Raw genomic sequence first — 26,344 nt, forward strand, 5'->3', positions numbered from 1 at the left:
GCCCCCACCACCAACCAGTAAAAAACTTCCCCTGCTCATCTCCACTGAACTTTTCACCCCTTATCTTAAACTTGTGCCCCCTTGTAATTGTCATTTCTGCCCTGGGAAAAAGCTTCCAACTGTTCACCTTATCTACGCCCCTCAATTTTATAAACTTCTATCCAGTCACCCCTCAGCCTCCGTCTTTCCAGGGAGAACAATCCCAGTTTATTCAATCTTTTCTCATAGCTAATACCCTCCATACCAGGCAACATCCTGGCAAACCTTTTCTGTACTCCCTCCAAAGCCTCCACATCCTTCTGGTAGTGTGGTGATCAGAATTGGACACAGTATTCCAAATGTGGCCTAACCAACGTTTTATATAACTAACATAATTTGCCAACTTTTATACGCGATGCCCCGGCTGATGCAAGCGTGCCATATACTTTCTTCACCACCTTGGCCACCTGTGCTGCCACTTTTAAGGATCTGTACTCCCAGATCTCTCTGCGTGTCTATAATCCTGATTGTTGTGCCATTTATTTTATAGCTCCCACTTAAATTGGATTTACCAAAATGCATCAGCTCACATTTGTCCGGATTAAATTCCATCTGCCATTTCTCCACCCAATTTTCCAGTCTATCTACATCCTGCTGTATTCTCTGACAATCTTCGTCACTATCTGCAACTCCAGCAATCTTAGCATCATCCGCAAACTTGCTAATCAGACCAGCTATGTTTTCTTCCAAGTCATTTACATATATTACAAACAACAGAGGTCCCAGCCCTGCGGAACACCACTAGCTACAGACTTCCACTCAGAAAGACATCCTTCCACCGCTACCCTCTGTCTTCTATGGCCAAGCCAGTTCTGAATCCATCTAGCTCGTTCACCCCTGATCCCATGTGATTTAACCTTTTGCACCAGCCCGCCATGAGGGATCTTGTCAAATGCTTTACTGAAGTCTACATAGACAACATCCACAGCCCTTCCCTCATCAATCATTTTTGTTACCTCCTCAAAAAACTCAATCAAATTAGTGAGACATGACCTCCTTCATACAAAAGCATGTCGCTAATAAGACCATTCAGTTCCAAATGTGTATAGATCCTATCTCTAAGAATCTTCTCCAACAATTTCACTATCACTGACGTCAAGCTCACTGGCCTATAATTACCCAGGTTATCCTTGCTACCCTTCTTAAATAACATGCTTTGCCATGTTCCTTCAATTTATCATGCTAAGAAATGTAAACATTCACATTCTGGTTAGAATCAGCATTTAAGTTGGAGGGTTGGCTCTGCACACAGGGACACAGCACCAAGTATTTATTTATTTTTTCTTAGGGATAGAAGAGAAGATGAAGGTAGAATGGTCCTGTTTCTGGTCTATGTGACCATCTCCAAACAGCTGACCACATTAAGAAAATAGCCGGCACCTGGGAAAAATACTCGCACAAGACTCAAACTATATCTTAGACAGAGGGGACTTCAAAGTAATGAAGGGTTGTTTTGTGCACATGGACAATTCCAGGCACTCTTTCATAGGTCTTCATACATTCACCATTGTGTAACAGTTGCTAAAAAAGGCAACAGGGAGGGAGGGGCAAGAGTGTGACAAGAGGGGACATCATAATGCAGGAGGGCCAGCACTCACATTCCAAGACCACGCATAGAAGTGTCAAATCATCACATGCACAGTACATACTTCTCATCTCTTTCTAGACATTGCACGAGGATCGGCAAAATTCCAGAGTTGATTAAGTCATCAATGGGAGGATTCCGGTCGCTAGACAGAAGCTTTCTGTATAAAGATTGAGCAAAATATATTACACTTTGAACATTAATATGAATTGAAATTACACTGATTTTGTGTGTTATTCAGCACTTAACCAACCAGAATTTCAGATGTATCGTCACTTTACCAACCAGAAGTAATTACAAAGTTATCCACAACTCACATCTGCATATTATATTATTTCATTCTTTATTTTTAAATGTGCCCTTGAAGAATAGAAGTAAATAGCTCTTGTTACAAATTGTACTGTATTCCATCAATAAATGGAACAATTCGTTAACCGGCATTTTTGATCAACCATCACCACCTGTTCCCCGTGTATGCCGGATAGTAAAGATTTTACTGTAGATTTAAATCAAAGCAGAACTTCAGTATAAACTTCTTACTGCAAGATATCATAATTTTCAACAGTTCAGTTCTTTGTTCGAAACAACGGCCAAGTCTGGGGTTCTGAACCTTATTGTAAGAGAAAAGTTTCACGGACCCTCTATAACTTAACACAAGTATATTTTCTGTATAAAAAGACATCTATACAATTAAATATACATATTCAATGTTTTCTTTTCCTGACTTTATGTGAAACTTGTTGCTGGTATTGAGCCATAATTTTGTGTGGATAACTGAAATCCTAGGTACTGATTATTGACCAGCAACTGGACTAGACCAGCCCTATAAACACTGTGACTACAAGAAGAGGGGTGACCCTAACCCAACGACAATAATCTCTTCCTCAATGTCAACATAATGAAGGAGGTGGTCATCAACTTCAGGAAGCGTAGTGAAGGATATGCCCCTGTCTATATCAATGGGGATGAAAGGGAACGATCGAGAGCTTCAAGTTTTTAGGTGTCCAGGGCACCAACAACCTGTCCTGGTCACCCATGCCAACGCTATAGTTAAGAAAGCCCACCAACGTCTCCATTTTCTCAGAAGACTATGGAAATTCAGCACGTCCACTAAGACTCTCACCAATTTTTACAGATGCAGTATAGAAAGCATCCTTTCTGGATGTATCACAGCTTGGTACGGCTCCTGCTCTGACCAAGACTGCAAGAAACTATAAAGGGTTGTGAACACAGCCCAGTCCATCACACAAACCAACCTCCCATCCATTGACTCTGTCTACACTTCCCGCTGCCTTGGAAAAGTAGCCAGCATAATCAAGGACCCCACACAACCCGGACATTCTCTCTTCCATCTTCTTCCGCTGGGAAAAAGATACAAAAGTCTGAAAACACGTACCAACTGACTCAAGAACAACTTTTTCCCTGCTGTCATCAGACATTTGAATGGTTCTATCAGATATTAAGCTGATCTTTCTCTTCACCCTACCTGTAATAGCAGCACTATATCCTGCACCCTATCCTTTTCTTCTCCCCTATGTACTTTACGAACGGTATGTTTTGCCTGAATAGTGTGCAAGAAACAATACTTTTTACTGTATCCCAGTACATGTGATAGTAATAAATCATATCAAAGAACAGGTCAGAGCCTGGGAAATCTGCAACATGGAAACCACTTCCCAACTCCCCAAATCCTGTCCACCAACTGCAAAGCACAAGTCAGGAGTGTGATGGAATACTCACCACTCGTATAGATGAATGCAGCTCCAACAATACTCGAGAAGCTCAACACCATTCAGCACAAAGTAGCTCATTTGATTGGCACCGCAGTCATCACCTTAAATATTCACTCACCCCACTACCAACGCATAGCGGCAGCAGAGTGTACCATCTACAAGATGCACTGCAACAACTCACCAAAGCTCCTTTGACAGCAGCTTCCAAATCTGCCGCCTCTAGCACCTAGAAGGGCAAGGGCAGCAGACAAACGGGAACACCACCACCTGCAAGTTCCCCTCCCCTCCAAGTCGCACACCATTCTGATGTGGAGATGCCGGCGTGGGACTGGGTGGGCACAGTAAGAAGGCTCACAACACCAGGTTAAAGTCCAACACGTTTATTTGGAATCATGAGCTTTCGGAGCGCTGCTCCTTCATCAGGTGAGTGGAGCTTTTGAGCCAGCGGTTTGTGGCGTCAATGGTGCTCTACTCACCTGATGAAGAAGCAGCGACCGAAAGCTCATGATTCTAAATAAATCTGTTGGACTTTAACCTGGTGTTGTGAGGCTTCTTACTGTGCCCACACCATTCTGACTTAGAACAAAAACAGAAAATGCTGGAAAATCTCAGCAGTCTGACAGCATCTGCGGAGAGGGAATCGAGCCAACGTTTCAAATCTTGATGACTCTTCATTTGAGCTCTGACAAAGAACAAAGAACAGTACAGCACAGGAACAGGCCCTTCGGCCCTCCCAGCCTGTGCCGATCATGATGCCCTAACTAAACTAAAAAAAAACCCTTCTTCCCTTAATTGGTCCGTATCCCTCTATTCTCTCCCTATTCATGTACCGATCCAGATACCTCTTAAATGTTGCTAATGTGCCTGCTTCCACCACATACTCTGGCAGCGCGTTCCAGACACCCACCACTCTGCGTGAAAAACTTCCCCTGCACATCTCCCTTAAAACTTTCCCCCCCACCTTGAGCCTGTGCCTCCTTGTAATTGACACTTCCACCCTTGGAAAAAGCCTCTGACTATCCACCCTGTCTATGCCTCTCATAATTTTGTAGACCTCTATCAGATCTCCCCTCAGCCTCCATCTTTCCAGTGAAAACAATCTTCCTCATAGCCAACACCCTCGAGACCAGGCAACATCCTGTGAATCTTCTTTGCACTCTCTCCAAAACTTCCACATCCTTTGGTATTGTGACCAGAACTGCACGCAATACTCCAGATGCGGCCTAACCAAGGTTTTATATAGCTGCAACATGATTCCCCAACTCCTGTACTCAAGACCTGCTGCTTTTGTTTCAGATCCAGTATCCGCAGTAATTAGCTTTTATCTGACTTGGAACAATATCACTGTTCCTTTATTGCTGCTGAGTCCAAAACCTGGAAGCTCCTTTTTAGCAGTACCTGGGTGTACCGACATGAGATGGACTACAGCAGTTCAAGAACCGTACTCATCTCAGAAGGATGGGTAACAAATGCAGGTTTCTCTCTAGCAATCCCATGAACAAATAGTCAAAAATATAGAGAAGGACTCCTTCTGCTCCATTTACCTGATTCATGACCATAGCCCACTACCTGAAAGGATGACAGAAGCAGATAAACCCATCGCATTTTAAACTATATTTGGTACATAATTGAAAAGCTGGAATCTACAGGACTATGGACCGAGATCTGGAAAGTAGGATCAAGCTGGAAAACTTTTCAGTTGACATGGGCACAATGGGTTCTGCTAAACCCCCTGAAATAGATTCATAGAATCACACAGTGCAGAAGAGACCCTTCATCCCATCGGGTCTGCTTCTACACGTGAGAAACACCTGAACTCCCACCTAATACCATCTGCCAGCACTTGGCCCATAGCCCTGAATGTAATGACATGCCAAGTGTTCATCCAGGTACTTTTTAAAGGATGTGAGGGAACCCGCCTTCACCACGCTCCCAGGCAGCGCATTCCAGACCATCACCACCCTCTGGGTAAAAAAGTTTATCTTTACATCCCTCTTAAACCTCCTGCCCCTCACCTTGAACCTATGTCCCCTCGTGACTGACTCTTCAACTTAGGGGAACAGCTGCTCCTTATCCACTCTGTCCATGTCTCTCATAATCTTGTACACCTCGATCAGGTCGCCCCTCAGTCTTCCCCAAAGAAAACAACCCAAGCCTACATAACCTCTCTTCATAACTTAAATGCTCCATCCCAGGCTGCATCCTGGTGAATCTCCTCTGCATCCCCTCCAGTGCAATCACATCCTTCCTATAATGTGGCGACTAGAACTACACACAGTACTCTAGCTATGGCCTCACCAAAGTTCTTTGCAACTCCAACATGACTTCCCTGCTTTTGTAATCTATGCCTCAATTGATAAAATAAGAAGTCTCACAACACCAGGTTAAAGTTCAACAGGTTTATTTGGAATCACGAGCTTTTGGAGCGCTGCTCCTTCATCAGGTGAGTGGAGAGGTAGATTTCACAAACACAGCATATATAAGCAAAGACACAATTGCAAGATAGTGATTGGAAAGCAAGTCTTTACAGGTACGGACAGTGCGAGTGGAGAGAGGGATAAACACAGGTTAAAGAGGATTGTCTCAAGCCAAGACAGTTAGTAGGATTTTGCAAGCCCAGGACAAATGGTGGGTGTTACATGTAGTGTGACATGAACCCAAGATCCTGGTTGAGGCCGTCCTCATGTGCGCGGAACTTGGCTATCAGTCTCTGCTCGGCAATGCTGCACTGTCGTGTGTCTTGAAGGCTGCCTTGAAACGCTTACCCAAAGTTCGGAGGCTGAATGCCCTTGAAGTGTTCCCCGACTGGAAGGGAACACCCCTGCCTGGTGATTGTCGCGCAGTGTCTGTTCATCCGTTGTCGTACAGTCTGCAGGGTCTCGCCGATGTACCACGCCTCAGGATCTGTTGGACTTTAACCTGGTGTTGTAAGACTTCTTAAAGTGCCCACCCAGTCCAACTCCGGCATCTCCACATCATCGATTGATAAAGGCAAGTGTCCCATATGCCTTTTTTAACACCCTACTAACATGCTCTTGTGCTTTCAGAGATCTATGAACAAACACACCAAGGTCCCTTTGTTCCACAGAACTTCCTAGTGTCCTACCATTCATTGAATACTTTCTTGTCAAATTACTCCTTCCAAAGTGCATCACCTCACACTTTTCAGGGTTAAATTCCATCTGCCACTTATCTATCCATTTGACCATTCCGTCTATATCTTGTAGCCCAAGACACTCCGCCTCACTGTTAACCACCCGTCCAATCTTTGTGTCATCCGCAAACTTATTAATCCTACCTCCCACATAGTCATCAAGGTAATTTATATAAATGACGAATAGGGGGCCCAACTCAGACCCTGTGGTACGCCACTGGCTCCAGTCACTAAAGTACCCTTAAGAGTATTGATAGGCAAAGGGATCTGGGTGTACAGGTCCGCAGGTCACTGAAAGTGGCAATGCAGATGGAGAAGGTAGTCAAGAAGGCATACTGCATGCTTGCCTTCATCGGCCGGGGCATTGAGTTTAAAAATTGGCAAGTCATGTTGCAGCTTTATAGAACCTTAGTTAGGCCACACTTGGAATATAATGTACAATTCTGGTCACCACACTACCAGAAGGATGTGGAGGCTTTGGAGAGGGTACAGAAAAGATTTACCAGGATGTTGCCTGGTATAGAAATCATAGATTTCTATCATAGAAATCATAGAAACCCTACAGTGCAGAAGGAGGCCATTCGGCCCATCGAGTCTGCACCGACCACAATCCCACCCAGGCCCTACCCCCACATATTTACCTGCTAATCCCTCTAACCTACGCATCTCAGGACTCTAAGGGGCAATTTTTAACCTGGCCAATCAACCTAACCCGCACATCTTTGGACTGTGGGAGGGAACCGGAGCACCCGGAGGAAACCCACGCAGACACGAGGAGAATGTGCAAACTCCACACAGACAGTGACCCAAGCCGGGAATCGAACCTGGGACCCTGGAGCTGTGAAGCAGCAGTGCTAACCACTGTGCTACCGTGCCGCCCCATGGTATGGAGGGCATTAGCTATGAGGAGAGGTTGGAGAAACTTGGTTTGTTCTCACTGGAACAATGGAGGTTCCTGATGGACTAGTGATATTATCGCTAGGCTATTAATCCAGAACCTTAGCTAATGTTCTGGGGACCCGGGTTCAAATCCTGCCACAGCAGATGGTGGAATTTGAATTCAATAAAAAAAATCTGGAATTAAGAATCTACTGATGACCATGAAGCCATTGTCAATTGTTGTAAAAACCCATCTGGTTCACTAATGTCCCTTAGAGAAGATATTCTGCTGTCCTTACCTAGTCTGGCCTACATGTGACTCCAAAGCCACAGCAATGTGGTTGACTCAACTGCCCTCAGGCAACGAGGGATGGGCAACAAACACTGGCCAGCCAGCGACGCCCATGCCCCATGAAAGAATAAAAAAATAATTGCAGGGTTTTGGGGAAATGCCAGGGAAATAAGATGAGCAGAGTAGCTCTTTCAGACAACCTGCATAGATATTACAGGCTGAATGGCCTCTTTCTGAGTTGAAACTATTCTATGAAATTCACAAGGTATGGAACTGAAACAAATCAAGAGTTACCTGGCTGCTTGAACTGCACTGAGCTGTATCACAGGATTGTCACTTGAAGCACCCTAAAAAATATAGGGTAATTCAACTTAAAGCATTTTAAAAACAACCTGAATCAAAACATTTTTAAAAAAATTAAGATTTGCTTTTAACAGATGATTTTGCTAAAGGGAAGCTGAAGATTACAGAAACTTTGTGTAACTGAAAGGTTACAAAGTGAGTTTTCTACATTGATCAGTGCTGCACTCACCTGCACAATTCCCGACAATGTGATTGATTGCTGCAAGAGAACAAGAGTTTTATTTGCTTCTGTCCAGTGTACAGGGCTTATTTTTAAAACTGTCAGAAAAAAATTACATCCATTTGAAGCAAATTAAAAATTGTGCAGCAGTCGGCGGATCTGAGACTGATCAGATTAGGAGTTGACCCCTAAATCCACTAGGCAACCCCCCAAACAACCTGACAGAATACTCCCAACTATCTATATCCATTAACACCTCTACAAAGGTCCCTTGATGCAATACGTTCCACATTCTCACAGAAAAGGATATAGGGGCACTGGATAAAATGAAAAAATTTACAAGGAAAATTCCAGAACTGAGAAATTATACCCATCAGGAAAGACTGAACAGGCTGGAGATCTTTTCTCTGATGTGGAGATGCTGGCGTTGGACTGGGGTAAACACAGTAAGGAGTCTAACAACACCAGGTTAAAGTCCAACAGGTTTATTTGGTAGCAAACGCCACTAGCTTTCAGAGCGCTGCCCCTTCGTCAGGTGGAGTGGGAGATCCCACTCACCTGACGAAAGAGCAGCGCTCCGAAAGCTAGTGGCGTTTGCTACCAAATAAACCTGTTGGACTTTAACCTGGTGTTGTTAGACTACTTACTGCTCTTTTCTCTAGCAGGGAGAAGACTGAGGTGCATGGTTTGATAGCGCTGGGGTAGAAAAGATGGTTTAACTTGTGGGTGAGTTCAGAACTAAGAGCCACGAATATAATTTAGGCAGTAATAAATCCTGCAGGAAATTTAAGAAGAACTTCTTCACTCAGAGAGTGGTGAAAATCCGGAACGTGCTACCACAAAGACTGGTTGAGACAATTAGCATAGATGTATTTAAGTACATGAGGGAGAAAGGGTTAGGGTTTGATGAAGGAGGCTGGAATGGAGCGTGTGTAGACCCATCTACTCCACCATTCCCTGGTGATTAGAATACTGGAATCTGGCAGTCAGACATTACACTAACACAGAATCAGACACGCAGAATGAAGGGTTTCATTCAAGTATTTACAGCGGGAGTACATGAATATTTGTTTCCCACTAGCACTGATCTGTTGAAATTGTGGATAACCTGTCAAGTAACTTGGCCCAATTAGGTTTAAAACGCTGCTTGTTAAAGGTTTGTTTGTGAGGCTCCTGGGATTTCAGAGTTAGCAGCCACATAATTTCCAATTTAAAACCGCATTCTGATTCCAATTCCAAGTGGACCAAACTTCACCCATACGATTCCTCCTCGCTGCAACTCCAAGTGAAAACATTACTTACAACTCTGAAATCCCCGTCAATATCAGAGTCATCAAGACCCTCCTCCTGAGGCACATTTCTTCTTTTTAGCAGGTGTTCATCTCGCTTATTCTAGAAATAAAGAGAATCAGCATAAAAAAGACAGAAATTCTGTGACAAGTTCTTTATTGATACATCACTAATAAAATGCTTAACACTTTGGCTACTTGGGGGAGACAAAGCTCACAGCAAAACTATTAAAATGGATGATCTTCCACCTAATATCCAACAAACTAACCCATTAACCAAATCAGACCAAATGCCCATAAACAGCCACAGTAATGCTCAATCAACATCAAGGTTGAAAGCATTGCAAACAGGCTACACCAGATAAGGAAACAGCATCAAGGTTAATGGGAGTTTCACAATTCAGAATAACAGAATTGTTATTATGCAGAAGGTGCCATTTGGCCCATTGTGTCTGCACCAGCTCTCCAAACGAGTATCATGAATTAGCACCGTTCCCTGCCTTTTCTCCATTACCCCATATAATCATCTAATGCTCTCCTAAATGCCTCGATTGAACTGCCTGCACCACACAGCCAGGCCGTGCATTCCAGACCCCAACAACTTGTGTGTGTAAAAAATTAAGCTCACATCACATTTGCTTCTTTTGTAAATCATTTTCAATTTGTGCCCTCAAGTAGGAATACTTTCTCCCGATCTACTCTGTCCAGCCCAGTAAGGCTTTGAACATCTTGCTCCATTAAAAGGGTTTTTCCAATAATTGACAATGGTTTCATGGTCATCTGGACTTTTAATTCCAGACTCTTATTGAATTCAAATCCCACCATCTGCATGAACATTACGCTGGGTCTCTGGAACACTAATCCAGTGACAATATCACTGTGCCACCACCTCCCCTCCAGCTAGATCCTTGATCTGTTTGTGCCAACTCAAGAAGAGAACAATCCAAAATTAACCCATCCCTCTCTGCTCGCAACCAGCCATTCTCTCCCCTGTGGCCCCGCACTCCCTCCCAGCCCTGCACCCCCTCAGTAAAGGGGATATTCCATGTTCAGGCACATGCACTCTTGGATTAAGAGTTTTTTCAGATAAAATCTAAAGCTATCATGCATCCAAAGGAAATGAGAAATTGCATAATGATATATTTTGAAGTGATTTACTCTGTACATCACGTTAAAGGCAGTCTGCACTGGAGGCTTCCCAGTAGCCAGCACCCTACTAGCTGAGTGCTCATTTTGATTTGATTTATTATTGCCACATGTATTGGTATATAGTGAAAAGTATTGTTTCTTGCGCGCTATACAGACAAAGCATACCGTTCATAGAGAAGGAGAGAGTGCAGAATGTAGTGTTTCAGTCATAGCTAGGGTGTGGAGAAAGATCAACTTAATGCGAGGTAGATTCATTCAAAAGTCTGACAGCAGCAGGGAAGAAGCTGGTTTTGAGTCAGTCGGTACGTGACCTCAGACTTTTGTATCTTTTTCCCGATGAAAGAAGGTGGAAGAGAGAATGTCCGGGGTGCGCGGGGTCCTTGATTATGCTGACTGCTTTTCCGAGGCAGCAGGAAGTGTAGACAGTGTCAATGGATGGGAGGCTGGTTTGAGTGATGGATTGGGCTACATTCACGACCTTTTGTAGTAAGTTCCTTGCAGTCTTGGACAGAGCAGGAGCCATACCAAGCTGTGATACAATCAGAAAGAATGCTTTCCATGGTGCATCTTGGTGAGAGTTGTAGCGGACATGTCAAATTTCCTTAGTCTCCTGAGAAAGTAGAGGCGTTGGTGGGCTTTCTTAATTATAGTGTCGGCATGGGGGAACCAGGACAGGTTGTTGGTGATCCAGACACCGAAAAACTTGAAGCTCTTGACTCTTTCAGAGAAATGAGTCAAATACAACTAGGATGCAAAACTGTCTTTTACCTTCATCCCTTGTAATGCACAGTCAGGATTAAATTTATTGACACCTGCAATGTTGAAATTGTGCTGAAATAGTGTGCATGTTTTAAATTTGTAATTGAAAGCAGCTGGCCCCAGTTGGGGAAAGGTTAGGGAATCATAGCAAGATCCTTGTTGACATGAAAGCCAAAGTACGGAAGAAGAGTATGTGCAGGCTGAAGTGTAAAAGTCGGAAGATGAGACAGAGGTCCAGGTGAACGATTGCTGAAGATGCAGCACTGATCAGGCTTTGTTGGACCTTACAAGGCAAATGGAATCTGACACTTCTGTTTACACGTCTTTTTCTAAAACCAACAGTTCAGAGGTACCTTGAACGCTGGTCATGAGAAGACCTTGTACATTGACCTGTTGTGATACTGGGCCTTCATGCACAGTAGTTTCAAAATAAAGTGGGAAAACTAAAAAAAAGTGCACACTAGGTGTTAGGAGAGAACTAGAAGAATGTGTGTCAAAACTGTGTAGCCCTGGAAACAAACTTAGCTCAAGAAGAAGACTGGCTTCAGGTTCATTCTTCTATTTGATTTGATTTAGTTTGTTACATACAGTGAAAAGTATTGTTTCTTGCGCACTATACAGACAAAGCATACCGTGAAGAGAGAAGGGAAGGAGAGAGTGCAGGGAGTCAGCATGGTTTTATGAAGGGCAAATCATGTTTGGCTAATTTGTTAGAGTTCTTTGAGGATGTAACAAGCAAAGTGGATAATGGGGATCCTGTAGATGCAGTATATCTGGACTTCCGGAATGCGTTTGATAAGGTGTCGCACAAAAGATTAATTCACAAGGTTAGATCACATGGGATTAGGGGTAATTTATTAACTTGGATAGGTGACTAGCTGATGGACAGAAGACAGTCAGGTTAAATTTAAACTAATATGCCAGGGGGATGGGAACCTATGTAAGGAGTCTGAGAAGGAGGGAGCAAGGACAAAATGTGGGGAGAAGGTTCCAACTACATCAAAAATCAGAAAAAAAGTTAAAAGGAAGAACTCGGAAGATGTTATGAATGGAAGTGTTAGAATTCAAAAAGGTACAAAAACTAGCATAAGGGCACTTTATCTGAATGCTTGCAGCATTCGAAACAAGGTAAATGAGTTGACAGCACAAATCATTGCGAACGAGTATGATTTGGTGGCCATTACAGAGACATGGTTGCAGGATGGTCATGACTGGGTATTAAACTGTTCGGAGGGACCGACAGAAAAGTAAGGGAGGTGGTGTAGCTCTGATATTTAAGGATGATATCAGGGTGGTAGTGAAAGATGATACAGGTTCTATGAAAAAAAAGGTTGAATCCATTTGGGTGGAAATTAGAAATAGTAAGGAGAAAAATTCACTGATAGGCGGAGTCTATAGGCCACCAAATAATGACATCATGGTGGGTCGAGAAATAAACAAAGAAATAACTGATGCATGTAAAACTGGTACAGCAATTATTATGGGGAATTTTAATCTACATATCAATTGGTCAAACCAGGTCGGTCAAGGCAGCCTTGAGGAGTTCATAGAATGTATCCGCGATAGCTTCCCTGAACAGTATGTAATGGAACCGACAAGGGAGTAAGCTATCCTACATCTGGTTCTGTGTAATGAGATGGGAATAATTAATGATCTTGCAGTTAGGGATCCTCTTGGAAGAAGCAATCACAGTATGGTTGAATTTAAAATACGGATGGAGCGTGAGAAGGTAAAATCCAATACCAGTGTCTTGTGCTTAAACAAAGGAGACTATGAAGGGATGAGGGAGGCGTTGGCTAAGGTAGACTGGGAGCAAAAACTTTATGGTGGGACAATTGAGGAACAGTGGAGGACTTTCAAAGCGATCTTTCACAGTGCTCAGCAAAATTATATACCAGTGACAAGGAAGGACTGTAGAAAAAGAGATAATCAGCCATGGATATCTAAAGAAATAGAAACATAGAAAAACTACAGCACAGACAGGCCCTTCGGCCCACAAGTTGTGCCGAACACATCCCTACCGAACACATCCCTGCAAAGCAGAGTGGAGAAATCCCCAGGACCAGACAGGGTATTCCCATGGACCTTGAGGGAAGCTAGTGTTGAACTTGCAGGGGCCCTGGCAGACATATTTAAAATGTCAGTATTCACGGGGGAGGTGCCGGATGATTGGAGGGTGGCTCATGTTTTTCCGTTGTTTAAAAAAGGTTCCAAAAGAAATCCGGGAAATTATAGGCCAGTAAGTTTGACGTCAGTGGTGGGCAAGTTATTGGAAGGTGTGATAAGGGATAGGATCTACAAATATTTGGATAGACAGGGACTTATTAGGGAGAGTCAACATGGCTTTGTGCGTGGTAGGTCATGTTTGACCAATCTATTAGAGTTTTTCGAGGAGGTTACCAGGAAAGCGGATGAAGGGAAGGCGGTGGATGTTGTCTACCTGGATTTCAGCAAGGCCTTTGACAAGGTCCCTCATGGGAGGTTAGTTAGGAAGGTTCAGTCGCTAGGTATACATGGGGAGGTAGTAAATTGGATTAGACACTGGCTCAATGGAAGAAGCCAGAGAGTGGTTGTGGAGGATTGCTTCTCTGAGTGGAGGCCTGTGACTAGTGGTGTGCCACAGGGATCGGTGTTGGGTCCATTGTTGTTTGTCATCTATATCAATGATCTGGATGATAATGTGGTAAATTGGATCAGCAAGTTTGCTGATGATACAAAGATTGGAGGTGTAGTGGACAGTGAGGAAGGTTTTCAAAGCTTGCAGAGGGATTTGGACCAACTAGAAAAATGGGCTGAAAAATGGCAAATGGAATTTAACGCAGACAAGTGTGAGATATTGCTCTTTGGAAGGACAAATCAAAGTAGAACGTACAGGGTAAATGGTAGGACTCTGAAGAGTGCAGTTGAACAGAGGGATCTGGGAATACAGGTACAGAATTCCCTAAAAGTGACATCACAGGTGGATAGGGTCGTAAAGAGTGCCTTTGGTACATTGGCCTTTATAAATCGGAGTATCGAGTATAAAAGTTGGAGTGTTATGGTAAGGTTGTATAAGGCATTGGTGAGGCCGAATTTGGAGTATTGTGTACAGTTTTGGTCACCTAGTTACAGGAAGGATGTAAATAAGGTTGAAAGAGTGCAGAGAAGGTTCACAAGGATGTTGCCGGGACTTGAGAAGCTGAGTTACAGAGAGAGATTGAATAGGTTGGGACTTTATTCCCTGGAGCGTAGAAGATTGAGGGGAGATTTGATAGAGGTGTATAAGATTTTGATGGGTATAGATAGAGTGAATCAAGCAAGCTTTTTCCGCTGAGGCTAGGGGAGAAAAAAACCAGAGGGCATGGGTTAAGGGTGAAAGGAGAAAAGTTTAAAGGGAATATTAGGGGGGGCTTCTTCACGCAGAGAGTGGTGGGAGTGTGGAATGAGCTGCCGGATAAAGTGGTAAATGCAGGGTCACTTTTAACATTTAAGAAAAACTTGGACGGGTTCATGGATGAGAGGGGTGTGGAGGGATATGGTCCAAGTGCAGGTCACTGGGACGAGGCAAAAAATGGTTCGGCACAAACAAGAAGGGCCAAAAGGCTTGTTTCTGAGCTGTAATTTTCTATGGTTCTACCTTCTAGACCTACCTATAACCCTCCATCCTATTAAGCTCCATGTACTCATCCAGGAGTCTCTTAAAAGACCCTATTGAGTTCGCCTCCACCACCACTGACGGCAGCCGATTCCACTCGCCCACCACAGTGTGTGTGAAAAACTTACCCCGAACATTTCCCCTGTACCTACCCCCCAGCACCTTAAACCTGTGTCCTCTCGTAGCAGCCATTTCCACCCTGGGAAAAAGCCTCTGAGAGTCCACCCGATCTATGCCTCTCAACATCTTATACACCTCGATTAGGTCTCCTCTCATCCTTCGTCTCTCCAAGGAGAAAAGACCGAGCTCCCTCAGCCTATCCTCATAAGGCATGCCACTCAATCCAGGCAACATTCTTGTAAATCTCCTCTGCACCCTTTCAATCTTTTCCACATCCTTCCTATAGTGAGGTGACCAGAACTGAGCACAGTGGGGTCTGACGAGCGTCTTATATAGCTGCATCATTATCCCCGGACTCCGAAACTCAATCCCTCGATTGATAAAGGCCAGCACACCATACGCCTTCTTAACCACCTCTTCCACCTGCGGGGCCGATTTTAGAGTCCTATGGACCCGGACCCCAAGGTCATAGAACCCCAAGGTTCTAGAACATAGAACAGTACAGCACAGAACAGGCCCTTCGGCCCACGATGTTGTGCCGAGCTTTATCTGAAACCAAGATCAAGCTATCCCACTCCCTATCATCCTGGTGTGCTCCATGTGCCTATCCAATAACCACTTAAATGTTCCTAAAGTGTCTGACTCCACTATCACTGCAGGCAGTCCATTCCACACCCCAACCACTCTCTGCGTAAAGAACCTACCTCTGATATCCTTCCTGTATCTCCCACCACGAACCCTATAGTTATGCCCCCTTGTAATAGCTCCATCCACCTGAGGAAATAGTCTTTGAACGTTCACTCTATCTATCCCCTTCATCATTTTATGAACCTCTATTAAGTCTCCCCTCAGCCTCCTCCGCTCCAGAGAGAACAGCCCTAGCTCCCTCACCCTTTCCTCATAAGACCTACCCTCCAAACCAGGCAGCATCCTGGTAAATCTCCTCTGCACTCTTTCCAGCGGTTCCACATCCTTCTTATAGTGAGGTGACCAGAACTGCACACAATATTCCAAATGTGGTCTCACCAAGGTCCTGTACGGTTGCAGCATAACCCCACGGCTCTTAAACTCCAACCCCCTGTTAATAAAAGCTAACACACTATAGGCCTTCTTCACAGCTCTATCCACTTGAGTGGCAACCTTTAGAGATCTGTGGATATGGACCCCAAGATCTCTCTGTTCCTCCACAGTCTTCAGAATCCTACCTTTGACCCTGTAATCCACATTTAAATTAGTCCTACCAAAATGAATCACCTCACATTTATCAGCGTTAAACTCCATTTGCCATTTTTCAGCCCAGCTTTGCATCCTATCTATGTCTCTTTGCAGCCTTCAACAGCCCTCCACCTCATCCACTACTCCACCAATCTTGGTGTCATCAGCAAATTTACTGATCACAAAGAGCAGAGGACCAAGCACTGATCCCTGCGGCACTCCGCTAGCAACCTGCCTCCAATGAGAATATTTTCCATCCACCACCACCCTCTGTCTTCGATCAGACAGCTCTGTTTGTGCTCTGTTTGCGAACAGAATTCCCACTCACCTGAAGGGGCTAAGAGCTCCGAAAGCTTGTGTGGCTTTTGCTACCAAATAAACCTGTTGGACTTTAACCTGGTGTTGTTAAACTTCTTACTGTGTTTACCCCAGTCCAACGCCGGCATCTCCACATCATTCGATCAGACAGCCAGTTACCTATCCAATCAGCCAACTTTCCCTCTATTCCACACCTCCTCACTTTCATCATAAGCCGACCATGGGGGACCTTATCAAGCGCCTTACTAAAATCCATGTATATGACATCAACTGCCCTACCTTCATCAACACACTTAGTTACCTCCTCAAAACATTCTATCAAATTTGCCCTTCACTAATCCGTGCTGACTATCCCGGATTAATCCGCATCTTTCTAAATGGTCGTAAATCCCATCTCTAAGGACCTTTTCCATCAATTTACCAACCACCGAAGTAAGACTAACCGGTCTATAATTACCAGGGTCATTTCTATTCCCTTTCTTAAACAGAGGAACAACATTCGCCATTCTCCAGTCCTCTGGCACCATCCCCATGGACAGTGAGGACCCAAAGATCAAAGCCAAAGGCTCTGCAATCTCATCCCTTGCCTCCCAAAGAATCCTAGGATACATTTCATCAGGCCCAGGGGACTTATCGACCTTCAGTTTATTCAAAACTGCCAGGACATCCTCCCTCCGAACATCTATTTCCTCCAACCTATTAGCCTGTAACACCGTCTCTTCCTCAAAAACATGGCCCCTCTCCTTGGTGAACACTGAAGAAAAGTATTCATTCATCACCTCGCCTATCTCTACTGACTCCATACACAAGTTCCCACTACTGTCCTTGACCGGCCCTAACCTCACCCTGGTCATTCTTTTATTCCTCACATAAGAGTAAAAAGCCTTGGGGTTTTCCTTGATCCGACCCGCCAAGGACTTCTCGTGTCCCCTCCTAGCTCTCCTAAGCCCCTTTTTCAGCTCATTCCTTGCTAACTTGTAACCCTCAATCGAGCCATCTGTACCTTGTTTCCTCATTCCTACATAAGCTTCCCTCTTCCTTTTCACAAGACATTCCACCTCTTTCGTGAACCATGGTTCCCTCACTCGGCCATTTCCTCCCTGCCTGACAGGGACAGACCTATCAAGGACATCCAGTATTTGTTCCTTGAAAAAGTTCCACTTTTCATTAGTTCCTTTCTCTGACAGTTTGTGTTCCCAACTTATGCCCCCTAATTCTTGCCTAATCGCATCATAATTACCTCTCCCCCAATTGTAAACCTTGCCCTGCCGTACGGCCCTATCCCTCTCCATTGCAATAACAAAAGACACCGAATTGTGGTCACTATCTCCAAAGTGCTCTCCCACAACCAAATCTAACACTTGGCCCGGTTCATTTCCCAGTACCAAATCCAATGTGGCCTCACCTCTTGTCGGCCTATCCACATATTGTGTCAGGAAACCCTCCTGCACACACTGCACAAAAACTGCCCCATCCGAACTATTTGACCTACAAAGGTTCCAATCAATATTTGGAAAGTTAAAGTCCCCCATGACAACTACCCTGTGACCCCCACACATATCCATAATCTGCTTAGCAATTTCTTCCTCCACATCTCTATTACTATTTGGAGGCCTATAGTAAACTCCTAACAACGTGACCGCTCCTTTCCTATTTCTAACCTCAGCCCATATTACCTCAGTGTGCAGAACCCCCTCGAAGTGCCTTTCCGCAGCCGTTAAACTATCCTTAATTAACAATGCCACTTCTCCACCTCTTTTACCAGCTTCCCAACACTTACTGAAACATCTGTACCCCGGAACGTCCAACAACCATTCCTGTCCTTGTTCTACCCACGTCTCCGTAATGGCCACAACATCGTAGTCCCAAGTACCAATCCACGCCCCAAGGTCCTTCTGATCCTCTACCGTACTAAGAGTCTTTCCCTTTATGTTGTACTCCTTCATCCCATTTGACCTACCAAAATGGACCACGACGCATTTATCTGGGTTGAAGTCCATCTGCCACTTCTCCGCCCAGTCTTGCATCCTATCTATGTCCCTCTGTAACTTCTGACATCCCTCCAGACTATCCACAACCCCACCAACCTTCGTGTCGTCGGCAAACTTACCAACCCATCCCTCCGCTTCCTCATCCAGGTCATTTATGAAAATGACAAACAGCAAGGGTCCCAGAACAGATCCCTGGGGCACACCACTGGTGACCGACCTCCATTTAGAAAAAGACCCATCTATACCCACTCTCTGCCTCCTTTGGGCAAGCCAGTTCTGGATCCACAGGGCAGTAGCCCCTTGGATCCCATGTCCTCTCACTTTGCATGCCTTGCATGGGGGACCTTATTGAACACCTTGCTAAAATCCATATAAACCACATCTACCGCCTTCCCTTCGTCAATGTGTTTAGTCACATTTTCGAAGAACTCCACCAGGCTCGTAAGGCACGATCTACCCTTGATAAAGCCATGCTGAGTATTCTTGAGCATACTAAACCTCTCTAAATGCTCATATATCCTGTCCCTCAGGATCTTCTCCATCAGTTTACCAACCACTGAGGTTAGACTCACCGGTCGGAATTACCTGGGCTATCCCTATTCCCCTTCTTGAAAATAGGAACCACATCCGCAATCCTCCAATCCTCCGGCACCTCTCCCTTCTCCATCGACGATGCAAAGATCATCGCCAGAGGCTCTGCAATCTCCTCCCTCGCCTCCCACAGTAACCTGGGGTACATCCCATCCGGACCCGGCAACTTATCTATCTTGATGCCATTCAAAGATTCCAGCACAACCTCTTTCTTAAAGTCCACATACTCAATCCATTCAGTCCACCGCACGCCCGCAGTACACCCACCCAGGTCCTTCTCCTCTGTGAAAACCGAGGCAAAATACTCATTGAGCACCTCTGCCATTTCTACTGGTTCCGGACAGACTTTCCCCCTTCACCTTTTATAGCCCTATTCCGTCACGCCTCATCCTTTTACTCTTCACATATTTATAGAACGCCTTAGGGTTCTCCTTAATCCTACCTGCCAGGGCCTTCTCGTGACCCCTTCTGGCTCGCCTAATTTCCTTCTTTAGTCCCTTCCTACAAGCCGTATACTCATCTAAATCCCTATCTTCGCCAAGCTCTCTGAGCCTTTTGTACGCTTTCCTTTTCTTCTCGACTAGGTCCCGCACAGCTTTCGTGCACCACGGTTCTTTTAACCGACCAACACCTCCCTGTCTGCTCGGAACGTTGTCCTGTAGAACTCTAGACAGACATTCCTTGAAAAACTGCCACCTCTCTTCAGTACATTTCCCCGAGAATACCTCCTTCCAATTTACTCCTCTAATTTGCTGTCTAATGTCTTCATATTTCCCCTTACTCCATCTTCGCCGCAGGGCGGCACGGTAGCACAGTGGTTAGCACTGCTGCTTCACAGCTCCAGGGTCCCGGGTTCGATTCCCGGCTCGGGTCACTGTCTGTGTGGAGTTTGCACATTCTCCTCATGTCTGCGTGAGTTTCCTCCGGGTGCTCCGGTTTCCTCCCACAGTCCAAAGATGTGTGGGTTAGGTTGATTGGCCAGGTTAAAAAAAATTGCCCCTTAGAGTCCTGGGATGCGTAGGTTAGAGGGATTAGTGGGTAAAATATGTGGGGGTAGGGCCTGGGTGGGATTGTGGTCGGTGCAGACCCGATGGGCCGAATGGCCTCCTTCTGCACTGTAGGGTTTCTATGATTTCTATGATAAACACTTTCCTAGCTTGCCTGATCCTCTCTTTTTCCAATGCAAGTCTAAAGGAGATAGAGTTATGATCGCTATCCCCAAGATGCTCTCCCACTGAGAGATCTGACACCTGTCCAGGTTCATTGGTCAGTATCAGATCAAGTACAGCCTCTCCTCTTGTAGGCTTGTCCACATGCTGTGTCAGGAAACCCTCCTGAACACACCTAACAAACTCTTCCCCATCCAATCCCCTTACCCTCGGGATATTCCAATCTATGTTTGGGAAATTAAAGTCTCCCATCACAACAACTCTGCTATTACTGCATCTCTCCAGGATCTGTTTCCCTATCTGCTCCTCCACCTCCCTGTTACTATTGGGCGGCCTATAGAAAACTCCCAGCAAAGTGACCGGTCCCTTCCCACTCTGAACTTCCACCCACAGAGACTCTGTGGACAATCCCTCCACAGCATACACCTTCTCTACAGCTGTGACACTATCCCTGATCAGCAGTGCCACTCCAACCCCTCTCTTGCCTCCCTCCCTGTCCTTCCTGAAACATCTGAATCCCGGCACCTGGAGTATCCAGTCCTGTCCCTGAGACATCCAAGTCTCCGTAATGGCCACCACATCATACTTCCAGGCATCGATCCACGCTCTGAGCTCATCCCCTTTATTCACTATACTCCTGAAATAAAGGAGGGTATCAAATTGAAAGAAAATGCATATAAAGTGGCAAAGATTAGTGGGAACCTTGAGGATTGGGAAATCTTTAAAGTCATGATGTGGAGATGCCGGCGTTGGACTGGGGTAAACACAGTAAGACGTTTAACAACACCAGGTTAAAGTCCAACAGGTTTATTTGGTAGCAAAAGCCACACAAGCTTTCGAAGCTCTAAGCCCCTTCTTCAGGTGCAGACCCGATGGGCCGAATGGCCTCCTTCTGCACTGTAGGGTTTCTATGATTTCTATGATAAACACTTTCCTAGCTTGCCTGATCCTCTCTTTTTCCAATGCAAGCCTAAAGGAGATAGAGTTATGATCGCTATCCCCAAGATGCTCTCCCACCTGAAGAAGGGGCTTAGAGCTTCGAAAGCTTGTGTGGCTTTTGCTACCAAATAAACCTGTTGGACTTTAACCTGGAGTTGTTAAACTTCTTACTAAAATCTTTAAAGGTCAGCAGAAAGCCACAAAAAAAGCTATAAAGGAAAGTAAGATAGATTATGAGAATAAACTAGCTCAGAATATAAAAACAGATAGAAAAAGTTTCTACAAATATATAAAACGAAAAGAGTGGCGAAAGTAAACATTGGTCCTTTAGAGGATGAGAAGGGGGATGTAATAACTGGAAATGAGAAAATGGCTGAGGCATTGAACAGGTATTTTGTGTCGGTCTTCACAGTGGAAGACACAAATAACATGCCAAAAATTGATGACAGGAAGGCTATGACACGTGAGAACCTAGAAACTATCATTATCACGAAGGAGGTAGTGTTGGGCAAGTTAATGGGGCTAAAGGTAGACAAGTCTCCTGGTCCTGATGGAATGCATCCCAGGGCACTAAAAGAGATGGCGGGAGAAATTTTTAATGCACTAGTGGTAATTTACCAAAATTCGCTGGACTCTGGGGTGGTTCCCGCAGATTGGAAAACAGCAAATGTGATACCACTGTTTAAAAAAGGAGGTAGACAAAAGGCAGGTAACTATAGGCTGGTTAGCTTAACTTCTGTAGTAGGGAAAATGCTTGAATCTATCATCAAGGAAGAAATAGCGAGACATCTGGATATAAACTGTCCCATTGGTAAGACGCAGCATGGGTTCATGAAGGGCAGGTCATGTTTGACTAATTTGGTGGAATTCTTTGAGAACATTACATATGCAGTGGACAATGGGGAACCTGTGGATGTGGTGTAGCTGGATTTCCAGAACGCATTTGACAAGGTGCCGCACCAAAGACTGCTGCATAAGACAAAGCTGCACAGTGTTACGGTAATGTATTAGCATGGATAGAGGATTGGTTAACTAACAGAAAGCAAAGAGTGGGAGTAAATGGGTGTTTTTCTGGTTGTCGATCAGTGACTAGTGGTGTGCCTCAGGGATCAGTGTTGGGACCGCAATTGTTTACGATTTATATAGATGATTTGAAGTTGGGGACCAAGTGTAGTGTGTCAAAATTCGCAGATGACACTAAGATGGGTGGAAGAGCAAAGTGTGCAGAGGACACTGAAAGTCTGCAAAGGGATATAGATAGTCTAAGTGAGTGGGCGAGGGTCTGGCAGATGGAGTACAATGTTGGTAAGTGTGAGGTCATCCATTTTGGTAGGAATAACAGCAAAATGGACTATTATTTAAATGGTAAAAAATTGCAGCATGCTGCTGTGCAGAGGGACCTGGGTGTCCTTGTGCAGGAATCTCAAGGAGTTGGTTTGCAGGTGCAGCAGTTAATTAAGGCGGCAAATAGAATTTTGTCCTTCATTGCTAGAGGGATGGAGTTTAAAAACAGCGAGATTATGTTGCAGCTGTATAAGGTGCTGGTGAGGCCACACCTGGAATACTGTGTACAGTTTTGGTCTCCTTACTTGAGAAAGGATATACTGGCACTGGAGGGGGTGCAGGGGAGATTCACTAGGTTGATTCCGGAGTTGAGAGGGTTGGCTTATGAGGAGAGACTGAGTAGACTGGGGCTATACTCATTGGAATTCAGAAGAATGAGGGAAGATCTTATAGAAACATATAAGATTATGAAGGGAATAGATAAGATAGAAGCAGGGAAGTTGTTTGCACTGGCAGGTGAACTTAGAACTAGGGGGCATAGCCTCAAAATAAGGAGAAGCAGATTTAGGACTGAGTTGAGGAGGAACTTCTTCACACAAAGAGTTGTGAATCTGTGGAATTCCCTGCCCAGTGAAGCAGTTGAGGCTACCTCATTGAATGTTTTTAAGGCAAGGATAGATACATTTTTGAACAGTAAAGGAATTAAGGGTTATGGTGAACAGGCAGGTAAGTGGAGCTGAGTCTACAAAAAGATCAGCCTTGGTCTTATTGAATGGCGGAGCAGGCTCGAGGGGCCAGATGGCCTACTCCTGCTCCTAGTTCATATGTTCTTAAATGTTTCTTTTTTCTGGATGGCAAAAAGTAACTAGTGGGGGTGCCACAGGGTTTGGTCCTTGGGCTCCAGCTATTTACAATCTATATTAATGACTTGGGTACAGGGAGAGAAGACTCTATAGCCAAATTTGCAGATGACACAAAAATAGGCGAGACAGTAAGTTGCAATGAGGAAATAAGAACCTTACAAATGGATAGAGATAGGCGAGGAGAATGGGCCAAAAGATGGCAGATGGAGTTCAACGTGGATAAGTGTGAGGTCATGCATTTTCGTCGCAAAAATGGGAAGGCGACTTATTATCTAAATGGGGAGAGACTTCAGGGTGCTCCAGTAGAGAGGGATCTGGGTGTCCTCGTTCATGAGTCACAAAAAACTAGCATGCAGGTACAGCAGATAATAAAGAAAGTGAATGGAATGTTGGCATTTGTAGCTAAAGGAATAGAATATAAAGGTAAGGAAGTATTGTTGCAATTCTACAAGGCATTGGTGAGGCCGCACTTGGAGTATTGTGCACAGTTTTGTTTCCCGTATTTGAGGAAGGATGTAGTGGCATTGGAGGCAGTTCAGAGGAGGTTTACTAGATTGATTCCAGAGATGAGGGGTTTGTCGTATGAAGACAGATGGAACAGTTTCGGCCTACACTCTCTGGAATTCAGAAGAATGAGGGGAGATCAAATTTAGGTATATATGATGATTAAAGGTATGGATAAAGTAGACATGGAGTGGAGGCTTCCTCTTGTGGGGCATTCTTGGATGAGAAGTCATAGTCTTCGGATCAGGGGTAGCAAATTTAAAACAGAGTTGAGAAGAAATGACTTCTCCCAAAGGGTTGTGAATCTGTGGAATTTGCTACCCCAAAGTGCAGTGGATGCTGGGACAGTGAGTAAATTTGAGGAATTAGACAGACTTTTAATTGGGAATGGGTTGAAGGGTTATGGGGAGAAGGCAGGAAAATGAGATAAGAAACATATCAGCCATGATCGAATGGCAGAGCAGACCCGATGGGCCGAATGACCTAATTCTGCTCCTATATCTTATGAACTTATATGCAGATTAAAGCCACCCATAATCATAGATGTTCCTTTAACACATGCATCTCTGATTTCCTGTCTAATGCTTTTCCCAACATTACCCTACAGTTTGGTGGTCTGTGTACCACCCCCACCAACGTTTTTTGCCCCTTGTTGTTTCTTAATTCGACCCATACAGATTCCACATCACCTATGCCAATATCTTTCCTCAATAGCATATCAATATCATCTTTAATCAACAATGCAAGTTCACCACCTTTTCCTTCCTGTCTGTCCTTCATAAACATTGAATAACCCTCAATGTTTATTTCCCATCCTTGCTCACCTTGGAGCCAAGTCTCCGGAATGCCAACTCTCTCATAGAAACATAGAAGATTGGCCCTTTGAGCCTGCGGCATTCATGCCGATCATGGGTGATCATCCAACTCAATAGCCTGATCCTGCTTTCTCCCCATAACCTTTGATCCCATTCACCCCAATACCCCTTTACATCTATCTGTGCAACTAATTCATCCATTTTGTTTCGAATGCTCCAAGCATTCAGGTACAAAACCTTAAGATAGGCGCATTTCTTTTCCTTTTCCTACTATTTTTTAACTTGGTCCTTATCTGACTCTGGCCCTTGATTTCTCTGCCTATCACTTTCCTTATTCTCCTTCCCATCTTTTCCTCTTGTTCTTAATTCCCTCTGTTCTGAATCCTTGCAAAGGTTCTCATCCCCCTGCCATATTAGTTTAAACCCTCCCCAACCACTCCAGCAAGAACCCCCCCCTCAAGGACATCAGTCCCAGTCCTGCCCAGGCATAACCCGTCCAGTTTGTTCAGGTTGCACCTCTCCCAGAGCCGGTTCCAATGCCCTCGGAATCTGAAACCCTCCCCCTCACACCATCTCTTCACCCATGTATTCCTCCTTTGTATCCTGCTGTTTCTACTCTGACTAGCACGTGGCATCAGTAGTAATCTTGAGATCACTACCTTTAGTGGTCCTACTTTTCAGCTTGCTTCCTAGCTCCCTATATTCTGCTTTTAGGACCTCATCCCTTTTTTAACCTATGTTGCTTGTACCAACATGTACCACGCCCACCGACTATTTACCCTCCCCCTTCAAAATGTCCTGCAGCTGCTCCAAGACATCCTTGACCCTAGCACCAGGGAGGCAACATACCATCCTGGAGTTTCGTTTGCGGCCACAGAAACACGTGTCTGTTCCCCTTACAATTGAATCCCCTATAACGATTGCATTCCCACACGTTTTACCCCTCCCCTCTGCAGCAGAACCAACCGTGGTGCAGCGGATTTGGCTACTGCTGTTTTCCCCAGAGAGGCCATTCCCCTCAATGGTATCCAAAACAGTATATCAGTTTCGCAAGGGAATGGCCACAGGAGATTCCTGCACGGCCGAGCTCTCTTGCTCTGTCTGGTGGTCACCCATTCCCTTCCTGCCTGTGGAGTCTGGGTCTGCGGTGTGACTACCTCTCTATACGTGCTGTCCACTGTACTCTCCGCCTCACGGAGCTCCACAGTGTCTCCAGCTGCCCCTCCAGCTCGGAAACGTGGACTTCCATGAGCTGCAGCTGGAGATATTTCCTGCACACATACCAGCCCCGGGCACTGTTGCGACCTGCGTCTCACTCTCGCTGGAGCAGCACTGCGGCCTGCGTCTCCCTCTCACTGGAGCAGCACTGCGACCTGCGTCTCCCTCTCACTGGAGCAGCACTGTGACCTGCATCTCACTCTCGCTGGAGCAGCGCTGTGACCTGCGTCTCACTCTCACTGGAGCAGCGCTGTGACTTGCGTCTCACTCTCGCTGGAGCA

The 26,344-nt window shown here is 45.0% G+C and overlaps 1 protein-coding gene across 4 annotated transcripts in view; it reads right to left on the bottom strand.

Moving 5' to 3' along the window:
* LOC144493081 (importin subunit alpha-4-like) overlaps positions 1 to 26,344 on the bottom strand; it is a 133,025-nt gene that overhangs the window by 92,767 nt on the left and 13,914 nt on the right. The window contains exons 3-7 of one of the 4 annotated variants that reach the window (XM_078211955.1): positions 20,966 to 21,077; positions 9,508 to 9,597; positions 8,215 to 8,244; positions 7,977 to 8,029; positions 1,689 to 1,784 (exon numbers count right to left, since the gene is read on the bottom strand). In XM_078211955.1, coding sequence (XP_078068081.1) covers positions 1,689 to 1,784; positions 7,977 to 8,029; positions 8,215 to 8,244; positions 9,508 to 9,597; positions 20,966 to 21,077 — 381 coding nt within the window. The remainder of the gene's footprint in view (positions 1 to 1,688; positions 1,785 to 7,976; positions 8,030 to 8,214; positions 8,245 to 9,507; positions 9,598 to 20,965; positions 21,078 to 26,344) is intronic. The other 3 variants (XM_078211956.1, XM_078211957.1, XM_078211958.1) reach the window with 3 other exon arrangements.

This window comes from Mustelus asterias, chromosome 4, assembly GCF_964213995.1.
Source record: "Mustelus asterias chromosome 4, sMusAst1.hap1.1, whole genome shotgun sequence".
Taxonomy (NCBI): domain Eukaryota; kingdom Metazoa; phylum Chordata; class Chondrichthyes; order Carcharhiniformes; family Triakidae; genus Mustelus; species Mustelus asterias.